This window comes from Cetorhinus maximus, chromosome 10 (genome assembly GCF_964194155.1).
Source record: "Cetorhinus maximus chromosome 10, sCetMax3.hap1.1, whole genome shotgun sequence".
Classification (NCBI taxonomy): Eukaryota; Metazoa; Chordata; class Chondrichthyes; order Lamniformes; family Cetorhinidae; genus Cetorhinus; species Cetorhinus maximus.
The window spans coordinates 9,113,309-9,127,420 of NC_135888.1; the positions used below are offsets into that span (position 1 = coordinate 9,113,309).

Sequence of the window (14,112 nt, forward strand, 5' to 3'; positions counted from 1 at the left end):
TTTTTTACTGCTTTTATCTCTTCAAGTGATTGGAGTGTAGATTCCTATCAGAAGGAGAAGTGTAGCAGAAATGATAAGTCTTTAGTCCAGAATCATTGATGTCATGTGGTGAAAGCTTAATATGTTGTTATACTTTAGCTTGGTCTTAATAAGGTCAGAGTCTCATCTTACTGTTTTTAAGGAGTCCTCAGCAGGTAAAAACATTGTAAAGCAGTAAAGTATTTACTTAAATAAAGGCTTATATTAGATTCACAAAGAGCAGTGAAGCAGCTTCATGCTGTCTGCAATCACCTCTAATGCATTTCATTGCACAAATGAACTTGCAGTTGTGCCTTTTGCCTTTATTTTACAAGCCCTGCCTGAAAGCATATTGGGCAATGTTTATTATTCTAAGTACAGCTGAAGATAGGAAGCCTTTGAGGACTTTCAAATGTTTGTTTAGCCAGGTTTTCTAAAACCTTCATTATTTTGCATATACGTCATGACCCCCTTATTGGCTGTATTTTTGGTATCAATACCTTGTTATCGGTTGACAAATGCTTATGTCTTTTAGTTCCACAAAAATGTAATAACGTCAGATTTAAGATTAGTAATTACCAGCACTTTTGAAAGCCTTGTACCCATTGGGAGATCTTTAATTTGCAAGCAAGCAATTTTAATTTACAGACAATTCAACATTATGGTATCAAACTGAGCTGTGTTATTACTGCGCTATCTTACGTACATGTGAATTGTAGGCAGTGCAGGTGCCGTCACATGATGGTCAGTGCCATAATGATGTCTATGGGACTTGTAATAAGGTGTTGCCCCCCGAACAGTCAGCAAGATGATGAAGTGCTTAAACTTATTGTGAGTGAGCTAGCTTCAAGTGCTGAAGCTCACTGCATACTTCTGGGGACTGATTCCAATAGGAGAATACTCCAAGCTAGCTGCCTTATATGTAAAAAGGTTTTAGTTATCGCTGAAACTGCAGTGGGGATATGTTTCAACTTGAAAAGGGTTACAGAAATCTAGTTTGTATCTTTAGTACGTTATGCATATTGAAGAATCAATCAAACAGCAAAAGCATCCTTGATGTAACGATGAAGCAGACAAGCCATCAAATTGGTGTCTTTGGAGGAATATTATATACTTTAAGCATCTTAACTTTGCTTTTCATATCCAAAACATGAACTTTAGGGGAAAAATGTAGCAGTGAGTTTTGAATTCGCATGTCTCGCAAATGGGTTCAAACTGTTGTAGCCTCACATATTTATGTGACTTCTTTTTAAACAGGTACAGAAATAGATTCAGTCAGACAGATGTTCAGCACGGTGTTAAATCTGCCTTTCAGATCTCATTTTGATTGTTTGGCAAGATTGACTTTGCACACCTTTAATTCCTTGCAGAGTTGCTCAGTCCATGTAAACCTGTGGGAAAGCACAGAGTCAACATTAGTACTCTGGGTGAAAGGCCACACTGGGTAGTTTACCATGCACAATTTATCTGGAAATCTGTGGATTCAGGTGTGAAGAGGATGGTCCACAAGATCCTTACCACAAACACAGATGCATAAATGACATGCCAGGAGCTAAGCTAGTGCTTGTCTTATCAGTCTTATCTAATCATGTCCCAACAGGCTACTTACTGGGTCATTTACCTAACAGTGACAAGGGAGCTTTTTGGCTGCATTGTTTAAAATAATTCTGTTTATCAACATACTCAAATGACACTTTTGCTGTGAAAATTTAAAACATGCTTTTCGAAAAGCGAGAAAAAAACCCACTGGATCAGATTTTTCATTCCAGAAATGAAATGAAGCGAATTTTATAATTGTGTTTTTTTCACTAGTATACTAACTTTACGGATCACCAGAAGGAACCGTGGTTATATGGGAATTTGGGATTTAATTTATGGTTTAACATTAGCCTCATGCTGCATTTAAGAAAAATCTATTAAGAAAATGATAAAGAAGAGAATTACATTTCTGTTGTAGTAAGAACATTTTGTTGGATGTTCAGTGATGTACCAGTTTAAGACATTAGTGCAACTAATCTGTAATTACAACCGTTGATATAATTGAATTAAGTATTAAACTTTAACCATCTCTACCAACTAATGTGTAACTAGTGTACAATGGAATTGTACAGTCACAATGCAACTTTGTTTCTTGTAATAGTTTTTCTTGTTGTTTTGTGCAATGTTGCTTTTCCTGATTGTAACATGCAGACAGCAATGAATGGGTTAAGTTGCCTTTCCATTTGGGTTCTGAACTTGGAAAAGTATTAAAGTAAGATTAGACTCTTCCACACACAGCTCTTGTATCATTCAGAACTTTTTTCTGCTCTGTTTGATGGTACACAACAGCAGGGGTCTGAATGACTAGTGCTGGAAAAAAAAGCTGGGGGTAGGGTTAAGTCCTCAGTCCAGTGCACCCCACTAATCCCTCTTGTTCCATAAAAGAGGATTTACTCTTGCTGCCAGGCTGTGAAAGGCTTTCTCGGTACATAAGAGATTGTCCTTGCTTTCCTGCGGAGGTGTGGTTGCTATAGTAGAGTGTCATGCCTGGATTTTCTTACAAACCTCAGTGTTCATTGGTATAAGAGCTAAAGAGCAAAACTTGGGTTTAGAAAACATGACAATAGATAAACAGGAAGACAGGAGACAGGCCAAATGGGTATTACAACAGAAAAATAATGAAATGTGAAATAAGGGAAAATGGAAAATAATAGGCAACATCAATGAGGAGAAAAGGGATGGAAAGTCAGGTTAAATAAGAAGGAAAATGAAGAAGCTGGGATGAGAAAACTACAGATTTAATTTCAAGAGGAAAGTATAGCAAACTTTCACAGTCTGAACCTAACAAATCTTACAACAAGATATTTCTTAAACACATTATGCTGCATATAGTTATACAAAAGCATGTTATAGCATAGCTAACTCAATGTTTTGGAGACTTTTCTTTACCATGTTCACTGTGCTTAACACCTGTTTGCTGCAGCAGGAGTAATTTACAATCTAGTACTTTTATTAAAATGGGTAATAGGTGGAAGACGAAGTTGCCACATGTAACCCAATGGGGAAAAAGCTGCGCGGACACCAGGAGGAGAAGGTGTACCACCGTGCTGGGTTTGCTGTACATGACTGTGGTTGACCCCTATACGCTTCTGGCCTGCCACTTCTATTCTACTCTCCGCAAACTTGAGGTCATCCAAATCTCTGCTGCCTGTGTCCGAACCCGTACCAAGTCCTGTTCACCCATCACCCCTGCGCCCGTTGATTGACATTGGCTCGCGGTTAAGCAGTGCCTCAATTTTAATGATCTCATCCTTGTTTTCAAATCCCTCCATGGCCTCACCCCTCCTTATCTCTGTAATCTCCTCCATCCTCGCAACCGCCTGAGATATCTGCGCTCCTCCAATTCTGGCCTCTTGAGCACCCCCAATTTTTAATCACTTAACCATTGTTATAGTCCTTTGGCTGCCAAGGCCTTAATCTCTGGATCTCCCTCCTTAAACCTCACCACCTCTCTACCTCTCTTTTCCCCTTTAAGGCGCTCCTTAAAATCTACCTCTTTGACCAAGCCTTTTGTCATTTGCACGATTAAGTCTTTATAAGGCTCGGCATAAAATGTTGCTTTTTAATGCTCCTGTGCAGCACCTTGGGATGTTATGATTAAATTAGAGGTTCTGTATAAGTTATAAGTATAAGTTGCACAGTGTACATGATCTGCCAAGCCATGTTGTGTTTGTTGTACGTGAGTGCCAAAGGAGAGATCTGTTTCTACAACCTGACACAGTCAGCAATAAATCACAAGTACCTATAGCCAGAAAGAACATGAAAAGTGAAGTAATTGCTGGTGAAAGAAGTGGATGGGAGGCATTACAGCTCAACGTAAATAGTTCACATTACAGTGGCGAGTTGACAAAAATGAAATAATTACCTCTGTACTCAGTAATTACAGCTGTGGTTGGCAATGCACACTGTAAAAAATAAACCTGAATACTGAAATGGGGTTGGGGGCAGGCTTTGGGTGGCGGGGGGAGGATGGAATGGAGAGATCATCTCAATAACAATCTATACAAGAAGCAAAAAGTGGTTCTATTTAACAATGAGCGTGACAGTACAGACAGTTTTACAAAAATGTGAGCATATGTGGTACAAAAGCACTCCATTATTTATAGATGACACATTCTGTGCTTTTCCGCTGGAAAATCTGATTCAAACCAAATACTCCTCCTTAAATGGTGGTAAAGCCATGCAGGATTTTTGCCAGAGTTTTATGAGATTTTATCAGAATTGTATATTATTTGTTGTTGGATTGTCAGTGATGGATGGAGAGTCAACAAATGAATGTTCACTATCAACAAATATATCATTTTTTTCATAATAGGTGCACAGTGATAAAGTATCCCCTACATATAAATAAGAGATTTTTGAAATGCCTGCTTAAGGGGATTAAAGTTTAATTTGAAGTTGTGTGGTACATCATTGTCTTTGTATAGGTGACAGCTTTGCAGTATAATCTTCAGAGTTAACTCTTGCTGCCAGCAGGTTTCACGCTGTCTTTATCAACTCATGCCACGTTTTCGATGAGCAGTTATGGTACTTTTTCAGTGAGCCATTCAACAAACATTGAAAGAAACCGAACGCCCACGAGTTTCCATGTGGAAGAAAATGAGAGTTTCCATGGAAGATTCTCACCCTCGTAACGTGTCGCTGTAAATCTCGAACCTTGTAGTACCATCTTGGGTAGTGTTTCACATAATGCACCGTTTAAGACGGGAAACTATATTTTCATCGCTGATTTTACTTTTGGGGTTTTGAAATTCAGATGGCAGTGTCATGGGTATCTGCTCCAAACCTCAATAATTTATGATACTGATTTCTGTGTTTCAGCACAGATTAGGAAAAATTGAAGCCATTATATGTGCTGTGCAGTTTAATGCTGTAAAGAGGGAAGGGAATACAAAAAGAATTATGGAATTCCCAAAGGTAGTAATATTCTTTGCTTTATAAATGAAAAATTGTTTTAATTCCCTGCCAGAAGCAATAATTTGATTTTTCATAAATTCTTTCATCAAAATGTCATGAAACAAAAATTGACACAAACTGCATCTTTCAGATAATGAACAGATACAAGGGAATAAACTAGATAATTGAGACAAGGAGCAAATAGACTCATGGAAAAAAAAAACCTGACTGAAATCCAGGATAGAAATAACAATAGTAATACCTTAAGGATAAGGATATTCTTATTATTTAAGCACGCTGTTAGCTGTTCAGTTTTGAAAAGCATAAAGAAATAATAAATGTTATTTGTTTCAATGCTGTCAAAATTGTACAGCCATGCCTTTTTTTGTTGTACATTGTCAAAAACACTGTCACCCAATGAAATGTGTAAGAGCACGATTTAAACATGAGCAGGTCAGTGGCATATGTTTCATAGTCAAATTCAAACAAAGAGTTAATAAATCCCAGCTTATTGCTGTGCCCCATTCAGTACAAGAGATAATTCAGTAAACAAGCAACATAGCTGAATGAGTCGACTTTTATAACTACCATTCATTTATCGGAGCTCTTGAAGCGCACTTAATATGAACAGCAAATTGCACAAACTGCACTGAAACCTATCTGATCATAATTAATTAGTTATAATAAAACAATTAAACCATGTTTGCGTGCAACAAAGGAAATGAAGGGCAGGACAAAGCAATACAGAGGTAAAGAGTGGGTTGTTAGGACAATGTAAAAGTAAACAGTGGAGTACTGATTTGCAGCAAAAAGGACAGGGTCAAATCCAAAGCAAGATAAGCCCCCTATAGATAGTAAATCAGCTGTACATATTAAACAACAGATGTTTCTGACTCAAGCAGGAAGACACAATGGATCATATAACAGCAGTTATGTTTGTAAGGATTACTGAATCAGACTTCACTTCAGAGGAATATCCTACTATATAAAATCTTTATAGTCACTTCCTTTAACTAACACAGATCAGCCTTCTGATTTAGGCTCGAAACATCTGCCTGCTCTTTAAAGGTTTATTGCCATGATCTGAAACTGTGCAGTGAAGCCTACATAGTGTCCACTCATAATAGGTGTCCTGTGCAATATTATCGTCATCTCAGGTCTTAAACTGGCTTTACTGCTGACATGTTATGAGATTTACTTCAGTCAGCAGTTAGATTAGCCACAGTGCAAATACAAATCATTTCACAGTAATGACTTGTTGATATACTTTCCTGAAGAGTACAAAACATTTTACTTAATTTGGGAATTCGTCTCAATTCGGTCTCCAAACAAATTCATTTTTAATGGCATAACTGAATGTAGCACTGAATGTAAACTACCCACAAAATAAAGATACAAGTTTATTGTGTGAATTCCTGTACACTAAAGCAGGAGAATAATGCTCAATGCACCATACATTAATCACGGAAAAGACTAGGGAGTGTGGATTTCATCCTGTACCATGAAATACCTGTCATACCTTCTGCATCAACAAGGGAATAAAGTATTCTGCAGTTGTTACTTCATGTAAATTATTGTATTTCAAATGGTTCTGCAAAACAAAAAAAATAGAATGGTTACTGGTCCCATTTCATCAAAAATGTTTGATAAAATGCATAAAGGTTTCTCAGGTAGTCGCTGGGATAAAAAAAAATGATTGGCACTTGGGCTGACATATTACTGAATCGTGTAAAATGACATTCTGTAGACATACAAGCACAAAGAGAATTAAAAAAGGCTCTTGGGGTGAGCACTTTGCGTAGACTTAACCTGTCTTACTTAAGATATTTGGTTAAGTCAGACACATCACAACCCAATTGTGAAGAGACTCCTTTCTTTTGTCATGCCTGGAAAACTGCAGAACGATTAGCTCCCGCTCAAAAAAACAAGAATCAGTGACAGAATCAGGAAAATGGGTCTTTTGCCAAGACTAACTACTATGGGGCAAATGTTGGGTTAGTTTGGATTTCAGGACCAGACTTGCGATCATGCCTGACTGTCTGCACTAAAGAACTCATCCTCACTCCCATCCATTATTGCAAAGGTTTTTAATTATTATAAAAGTTGGTTTAGGTCATTTGTTGCGGGGGTTAAGGCTAATCTGCTGTCAGAGAGGGAAGTTTGAACGATGTTATACCGAACCCACTAAGCTTAAACAAAATACTTAACTTTCTTCCATAAGAACACCTGTATTTAGACAACAGCCTGAGGCTTAATTAAACTGAGCAAAGAGGTTAGTTAACAGTTTATTGTGAGCAGAAAGTCACAGGTGGTTCATTTACAATGCAGGCAGCAGGCTTAAGATTTCCTAATGTAATTCTTTATTTAGGCTTTTCTTGACAAGGCTTCTTTAATAGTAGATATAATGAGTAAACTTGTCAGTGAAATATACCTATATATTTTTAAAAAATCACAGCTATCTAGAAGGCAGCCTAAAAGAGGGCAAGTGGCTTAATATTATAGACCGAACTCCTTCAGAATGAGCTCATGGTAACTCATGAAGCTACTGGGTTGGTGCATTCACCTAGTAAAGCTACCTTTCGAGCTTTTTGATTGAGACATTGAACTGAGGCCTGTCTGTCCTCCGTTGAACATGAAAGATCCCATGGCACTATTTGAGAGAGAACAGGGAGCTCTCCTAGTGTGCTGACCAACTACTTATCCTTCGACCAACACCTAAAAACAGATGACTGGCCATATTATCCCACTACTATTTGTGGGATCATGCTATGTGCAAATTGTCTGGCACACTTCCTGCATGACAACAGCGGCTACACTTCAAAACTACTTCATTGGTTGTAAGTGTTTTGGGATGCTCGGTGGTCTCTAGAGGCATTGGATGTACATATGCGTGTATGTGTGTATGTGTGTATATATATATAAATACATGCAAGTATTTTCTTTTCTTCGAAGATGAAACCAATGCAAGATATCAAAATCTTCATCATGAGTCTCTGCTAAAGGTTGCGTGTGATTTTCTAAATGGCCAGGAGTGCCTGGAGATCCAGCCCATACAGAAGAATTTGCATAGTTCTTGGCGTATACTATTCCCACTTTCGGCTTTTCTTCTCAGTTGAGAAAATTGCTGATAAAGAGCATACAAAATAGGAGCAGAAATAGACCATTCGGCCCCTCGAGCCTGCTCCGCCATTCAATAAGATCATGGCTGATCGGTTTGTGTTTTGAATTTGACATTCCCATCTACCCCCGACAACCTTAGATTCTTGTTAGGAAGGGGAATCAACCTACCTCTGCCTTAAAAACATTCAATGGCCTTGCCTTCACTGCCTTCGGAGGCAGAGAGTTCCAAAGTTGCACAAACCCTCTGAGAGAAAGAAATTCTCCCCACCTCTGTTCTAAAAGGGCAACGCCGAATTTTAAAACCGTGCGCCAAGTTCTGGACTCACCCACAAGAGGGAATGTCATTTCCATGTCCACCTTGTCAGTACCATTCAGGATCTTATATACTTAATCAATCACCCCTCCACTCTTCTAAACTCCAGTGGAAGCAAGTCCAGCCTGTCTAACCTTTCCTCATAGGACCATCCTGTGCTGTTCCATCTGATGTCAAAGCTTTCTCACAAGACTGCTCCTTTGAGCTGCGTTGGGGTTGTAGTGGGCCTTAAGATGATTTTATATGAATACTAAAAGAGGGATTAAGAATGTTCATTGTATAGGATGGCACAATGTGTTGAATTATCAATGCATGGCACCGCAGCAGTGGGGTGGGTGGGGAAACAGATTTGGCTTCCCTAACGTGGCCGAGTTTTTGTTCTCTGGCCCGCTGCTGCCGGAGGATCCCACAGGAGGATCAAAACGGAGAAGCACTGTGCTGGGCCTCCCAGCAGGTGACTGAAGAGTGTGAGTGATGAAATCCTGTGAGCAGATTCCCCTGTCCAATGTCTGCGCTGCAGATGGTGTGTGGCGGGCGACTTTAGCGAGCGAACATGGAAGGATTTATACCCTGAAAAGAAATAACTGTACAATCGAGCTCCTTCAACCCTTGCTTGAATTGACATAGAGCCAAAGTCACATCCTGTAAACTATGAAAGATTAATTAATTTAATTTACTCCTTGAAGCTAACTTAACCTTTTCACTCCATACAGTTTAATTTTCTGAGAGTAATTGATCAATTAAATGTCCATACACAATATATTCTGTGGGTTGTGCAGTATGTTAACTTATTTATCAACTGTGGCTCAGTTTAATTCTGTCTCTGGGTTTGAAAGTTTTGGGTTCAAATCCCACTCAAGGGCTTGAACGCAAAAAATCAAAGGTGATGCTCCAGTGCAGTAGTAAGGGAATGCAGCACTGTCTCGTGTATGAGATGTTAAACCGAAGTCCCCATCTGCTCTCTCAGGTGGATGTAAAAGATCCCATGGCACTATTTTGAAGAACCGCAGGAGAGATATCACCGGTGACCTGGCCGATATTTATTTCTCAATCAACGTCATAGAAATAAATGACCTAGTCATTGTCACATTGCTGTCTGTGGGGGCTTGCTGTATGTCAATTGGTTGCCACATTTCCTATATTACAACAGTGACTACACTTCAAAAGCATTTCGCTGGTTGCAAAGCACTTTGGAATGAACTGTGGTCATGAAAGGTGCTATATAAATGCAACTCTTTCTTTCTTTTACTTTAAAAAAAAACTAGTGCCTGAATAATGTGGATTGTTAGTATTGTATTTATAATCAAAATAAAACATGAGGACTGATAAACCAGTAGGAAAAGGCATTAGATTTAGTGGGAATGAAAAATGGCACACATTGATTTAATACCAGATGCTTTTAAACAATTTGCCACAGTCAGTAGATTGTGAAAATAAGATTGCCACATCCATAAAATGTTTGAAAAGTAACTGTTTTAAATGTTGGATTTACTTAGGCAAACTTCACCATTGGTTCTTTATGTTAGCAAGAGAAAAGAATGAACCTTTATGCAGCACCATATCACATACTCAGGGTTTACAAAGCGCTTACTGTCTAGTGAATTGCTTGTGGTATATAATTACTGTTGTATTATATCAGCAAAATAACGCACAGCACCATCCGACCAATAGCAGCGGAGTGGAATAATCAATCCGCCTGCTGTTTGTGGTGTTGGCTTTGGGAGGAAAGTTGGTCGGCACAACTCTCCTACTCTTCATGTGGTGCCATGGAAGTTTTTTTTATGCCAGTTCGCCATCACATCGGGAAGAAGGCACCTCTCAGTTGCAACCCATTCTCAATAATGTGCTGAAGTGTCAACCTAAATGATATGCTCAAGTTCTGGAACAGACCTTTAGCCCTCTCCCTCAAGTTGACATGGAATAGTACAAAGAAATTGTATAAGGCACCCTTTATGCTGTGGCAGGTCATACAAATTCCTCATAATATTGCAATTCGAAATCTATGTAAAACAAGTCAATATGCTAAAAATTGTTCTCTGAATGTCTGTGCAGCTAAGGCACAAGTATTAATACGGATAGATGTTAACCATCACAATATTCAATGTACAAGCAAGCTGCAATGTCTGAGACTGTCTTGTCTTTTCAATATTGTCTTGTCTTGTCAATATTCAATGTACAAGCAAGCTGCAATGTCTGAGACTGTCTTGTCTTTTTCCAGGTTATTTGCCACGAAGTGCAATGGCTGCATGGAGAAGATAGCACCCACAGAGTTTGTGATGCGAGCTTTAGAGTGCGTTTACCATCTGAGCTGTTTTTGTTGCTGTGTTTGCGAAAGAGAGCTGAGGAAAGGTGACGAGTATGTTTTGAAAGAGGGACAGCTGCTTTGCAAAAGTGACTATGAGAAGGAAAAGGAGCTGCTGAGTTCCGTTAGCCCTGATGATTCTGATTCAGGTAAAGATCGCACATCCCTGCGCCGAAAAATTCACCATTGCTGCATAAGTTACTTTAATCCACATGTCTAACTTTGCTCTTAAATGCTTGCAACATTCACAAAGTATACAATATCACAGCATAAATCAAATTTGGTATCCTCCTGTAAATTACTAACTTGAATCTAAAGGCCCAGCCTTATCTGGCGTATTTAATTGGAAAATACATCATATGACTAGTGTATGGTGCCATACGGTAATCATCAGTTGTCGTAACAATGTCCTGCGCAGCTCTGCGTATTTTAATGGCTGTGTTCACACCAAAATTGCCAAGTAGATGGAATGGGGCTTTTCAAAGAACAATTTCATCAGATGTTTTTAGGTTGGTAAATTTTCTGGTGTTTAAGGACTTTATAACACATTTAGGATCAACAAATCTTGGAACAGGCCATTCGTTACATTGTGCCTGTGCCAGCTCTTTGAAAGAACTATTCAATTAGTCTCAACCCTCCACTCTTTCCCCATAGCCCTGAAATGCTTTTAGCTTCTCAAGTATATATTGAATTCCACTTTGAAAGTTATTATTGAGTCTGTTCCACCACCCTTTCAGGCAGTGTGTTCCAGGTCATAACTTGCTGCTTTAAAAAAAAAGCCCTCCTCTCCCTGCTGATTCTTTTGCTAATTATTTTAAATCTGTGTTCTCTGGTTACCAACCCTCCTGCCAGTGGAAACAGAATCCTCCTTTTCTATTTGATCAAAACCCCTTCATAATTTTGAACATCTCCATTAAATCTCCCCTTTGCTCTAAGGAAAACAATCCCAGCTCCTCTAATCTCTCCACATAACTGCCCCATCCCTAGTACAAATCTTGTAGAACTCCCCTGCATTCCATCCAAAGCTTTGACATCCCTCGAAAGAGTGGTGTCCAGAACTGGACACAGTAGTCCAGCTGAGGCCTGACCGGTGATTTACTGCCCAGTGTAACTCTGTCTTTGTCCCCTGTTGCCAAAGTGCACTTCTCCCAACCTCAGTGTCATACCATCTGCCATCTTTCTGAGGTCAATGCGTGGGTCAGGGATGATACCAAATGACATCTTCAGCAGTGAATGAAATGAAATAGACTTTCCACTGAGCATTTGGGTCCAAAGTTAACGTATCTTTCCTCTTCACAGCCACACGTTGATCTTTGTGTTTTCAGTATTTTAATTTTTGTTTCTCTATTTAACTTGAGCACTGGTTGATGATCCAGAGATTTACTATCCAACCATCCATCCAAATGCTGCAAACAACATTGATTATAAATAAATTCATATACCAGATTAGCGCCTGGGGCTGTTGTCAGAATTTGTGTTTCATTTCTATTGTTACTGTTTGATTCCAGTTAGAGTTCAGCGAGCGGTGCAACATTTTGAATTGGTTGTACATAAAATTGTTCCATGTGTAAATAGCTCGGTTTGTTTTGTTTAGCTTTTATAAGAAACAGCATGTCACTCAACTCAATGCACCCACTAAACATCCACACCCATTACTCAATTTGTGGTATTAGCTGCAGCTGTTCCTTATTTTGTTGCAGACAACTGTCAAAGAATTTGTCAAAGCATCTCCGTGTGCCTGTTTTTGTTTTCTGGAACATTCCTTCTTAACTCAAAAGTGGACTAGGGCAAATTCCATGTTTGATTAACAGCCCAGATGTAAATATGACACCAAGGAACACCAATAGTTAACTAACCTTTATAGCATTCAGCTGGAGGAGCACAAAATGCTCTCCATTTTTGAATTATCAAAAACAGATGATCAAAGAAAGACTCGTATCAACAGAGAGCGGGCGGAATGTTGTGCGTATGTGTGCGTGTGGGGCAGGAGGTGGGGGTGGTGGGTGGGTGGAAGAGGAAACACTGTTTATGGCAGAACCGTTTTGCTTCTTTTATATTTGGAAACGTTCGTTTTGAATGCAATTTTAAAAATACAAAACCTGCAATGCCGGTCGGTCGAAGACTGCCAGACTTGCAGTGACTCTCCAAAGAACTAGGAGTTATCGGGTTTAGAAAGCCATTAAATTTCAATGGCATTTCAGGAAGTTAATAATGACACAGCTATTAAAGTGAGTGAACCAGCGTTTGATCATTACATTAAATATGTTGAATTGAAATAAAGGAAGATGATCCTGCAGGGCCTGAAATAGAGAGAGTCAGTGGTGAACTTGCACTAAAATAAATCACTTTCCAGCTGGTTCACTTTTCCAGAACTTTGTAAAAACCTGTTGACTCACTTTATATTTTAGAGTATGACAGACGATAACTTTTAAGCTAACAGCCTTTAAAGTGTAACTTCAAAATGTCATAACATTCAGTTCTCTCATTTTTAAGTATGTCCCCATCACCAGAAGAAGCCACGTTTTAAATGAAGAAACCATTTTTAAAAATTTTTTTTTAAAGTAAGTGCTCCCTTTAAGTTACCCTTGTGATGTGTTATGAAAAATATTCATCCATTGTCATCACCCTGATTCTTTATTCTGGGAACCTAGTATAAATGGTGCAGATAGTGACGATCTGAGCAACTACGGTATGTCAGGGAAAGTGAATGCAAGGGGTTTAAAAACAAAGTCCTAAGTTGTGGAGGTTGGAACTCGTTGATCATGGAACCATCAAAGTTAAGAGTTTGCTTCCATAACCCCTTAAGAACAGCACTGAGCTACGGGAGAGACCTCCCTGTGGAAGTGGCACTACAACATAAATATAGACATCAAACAAAATGCTCAGACAACAGCAGGTGTGTCAGCGAAAGGGAGATACATTTGTGTGCAGCATATCCCGTTCCTTCCCACATTAGCTCACTGCATTAGTGGAGGTTGGAGGAAATGGTTCAAACTGAGATTTGGGGGCAGGGTTTTCTCTGTGGCTTCTGATTCCCCGACGTCAGAGTCAAATGGAGATCAGAAGCCAACATTGTGTGGGAAATAGTCTCTCCGAGTTGGCCAATTAGTGACCAGAGGGTGGACTCGCCATCCGGTGAAGGAATGTGAGTGGCCAGTCGAAGCTGGAGGGCTATGAGGAGGTCTTGCAGCTTTCAGACAGCTAAGTAAGAGAGAGGGGATCCCAAATAGGGAGTGTCCTCTCTCCAATTCTTCTCTAATTTTGAAATTTTGAAAAAAGACATTTGCAGTCGGGCGACCACTCAGGGGGTGGGGTGGGGTGGGGAGAGGGAAAGCACCCTTTCCACAAGGAGGCCTGCAGCTGCTGACCCTAGACAGACAGGGAGTACCCCTAAACATGCCTAGAGTGCTGGTCTCCCAATCTG

At 39.4% G+C, this 14,112-nt stretch overlaps 1 protein-coding gene across 2 annotated transcripts in view; it reads left to right on the top strand.

Moving 5' to 3' along the window:
* Positions 1–14,112, top strand: part of LOC144685434 (LIM/homeobox protein LMX-1.2) — a 185,651-nt gene that overhangs the window by 160,004 nt on the left and 11,535 nt on the right. For both annotated transcript variants that reach the window (XM_078549922.1, XM_078549923.1), the window contains one exon: positions 10,605–10,837. In XM_078549922.1, coding sequence (XP_078406048.1) covers positions 10,605–10,837 — 233 coding nt within the window. The remainder of the gene's footprint in view (positions 1–10,604; positions 10,838–14,112) is intronic.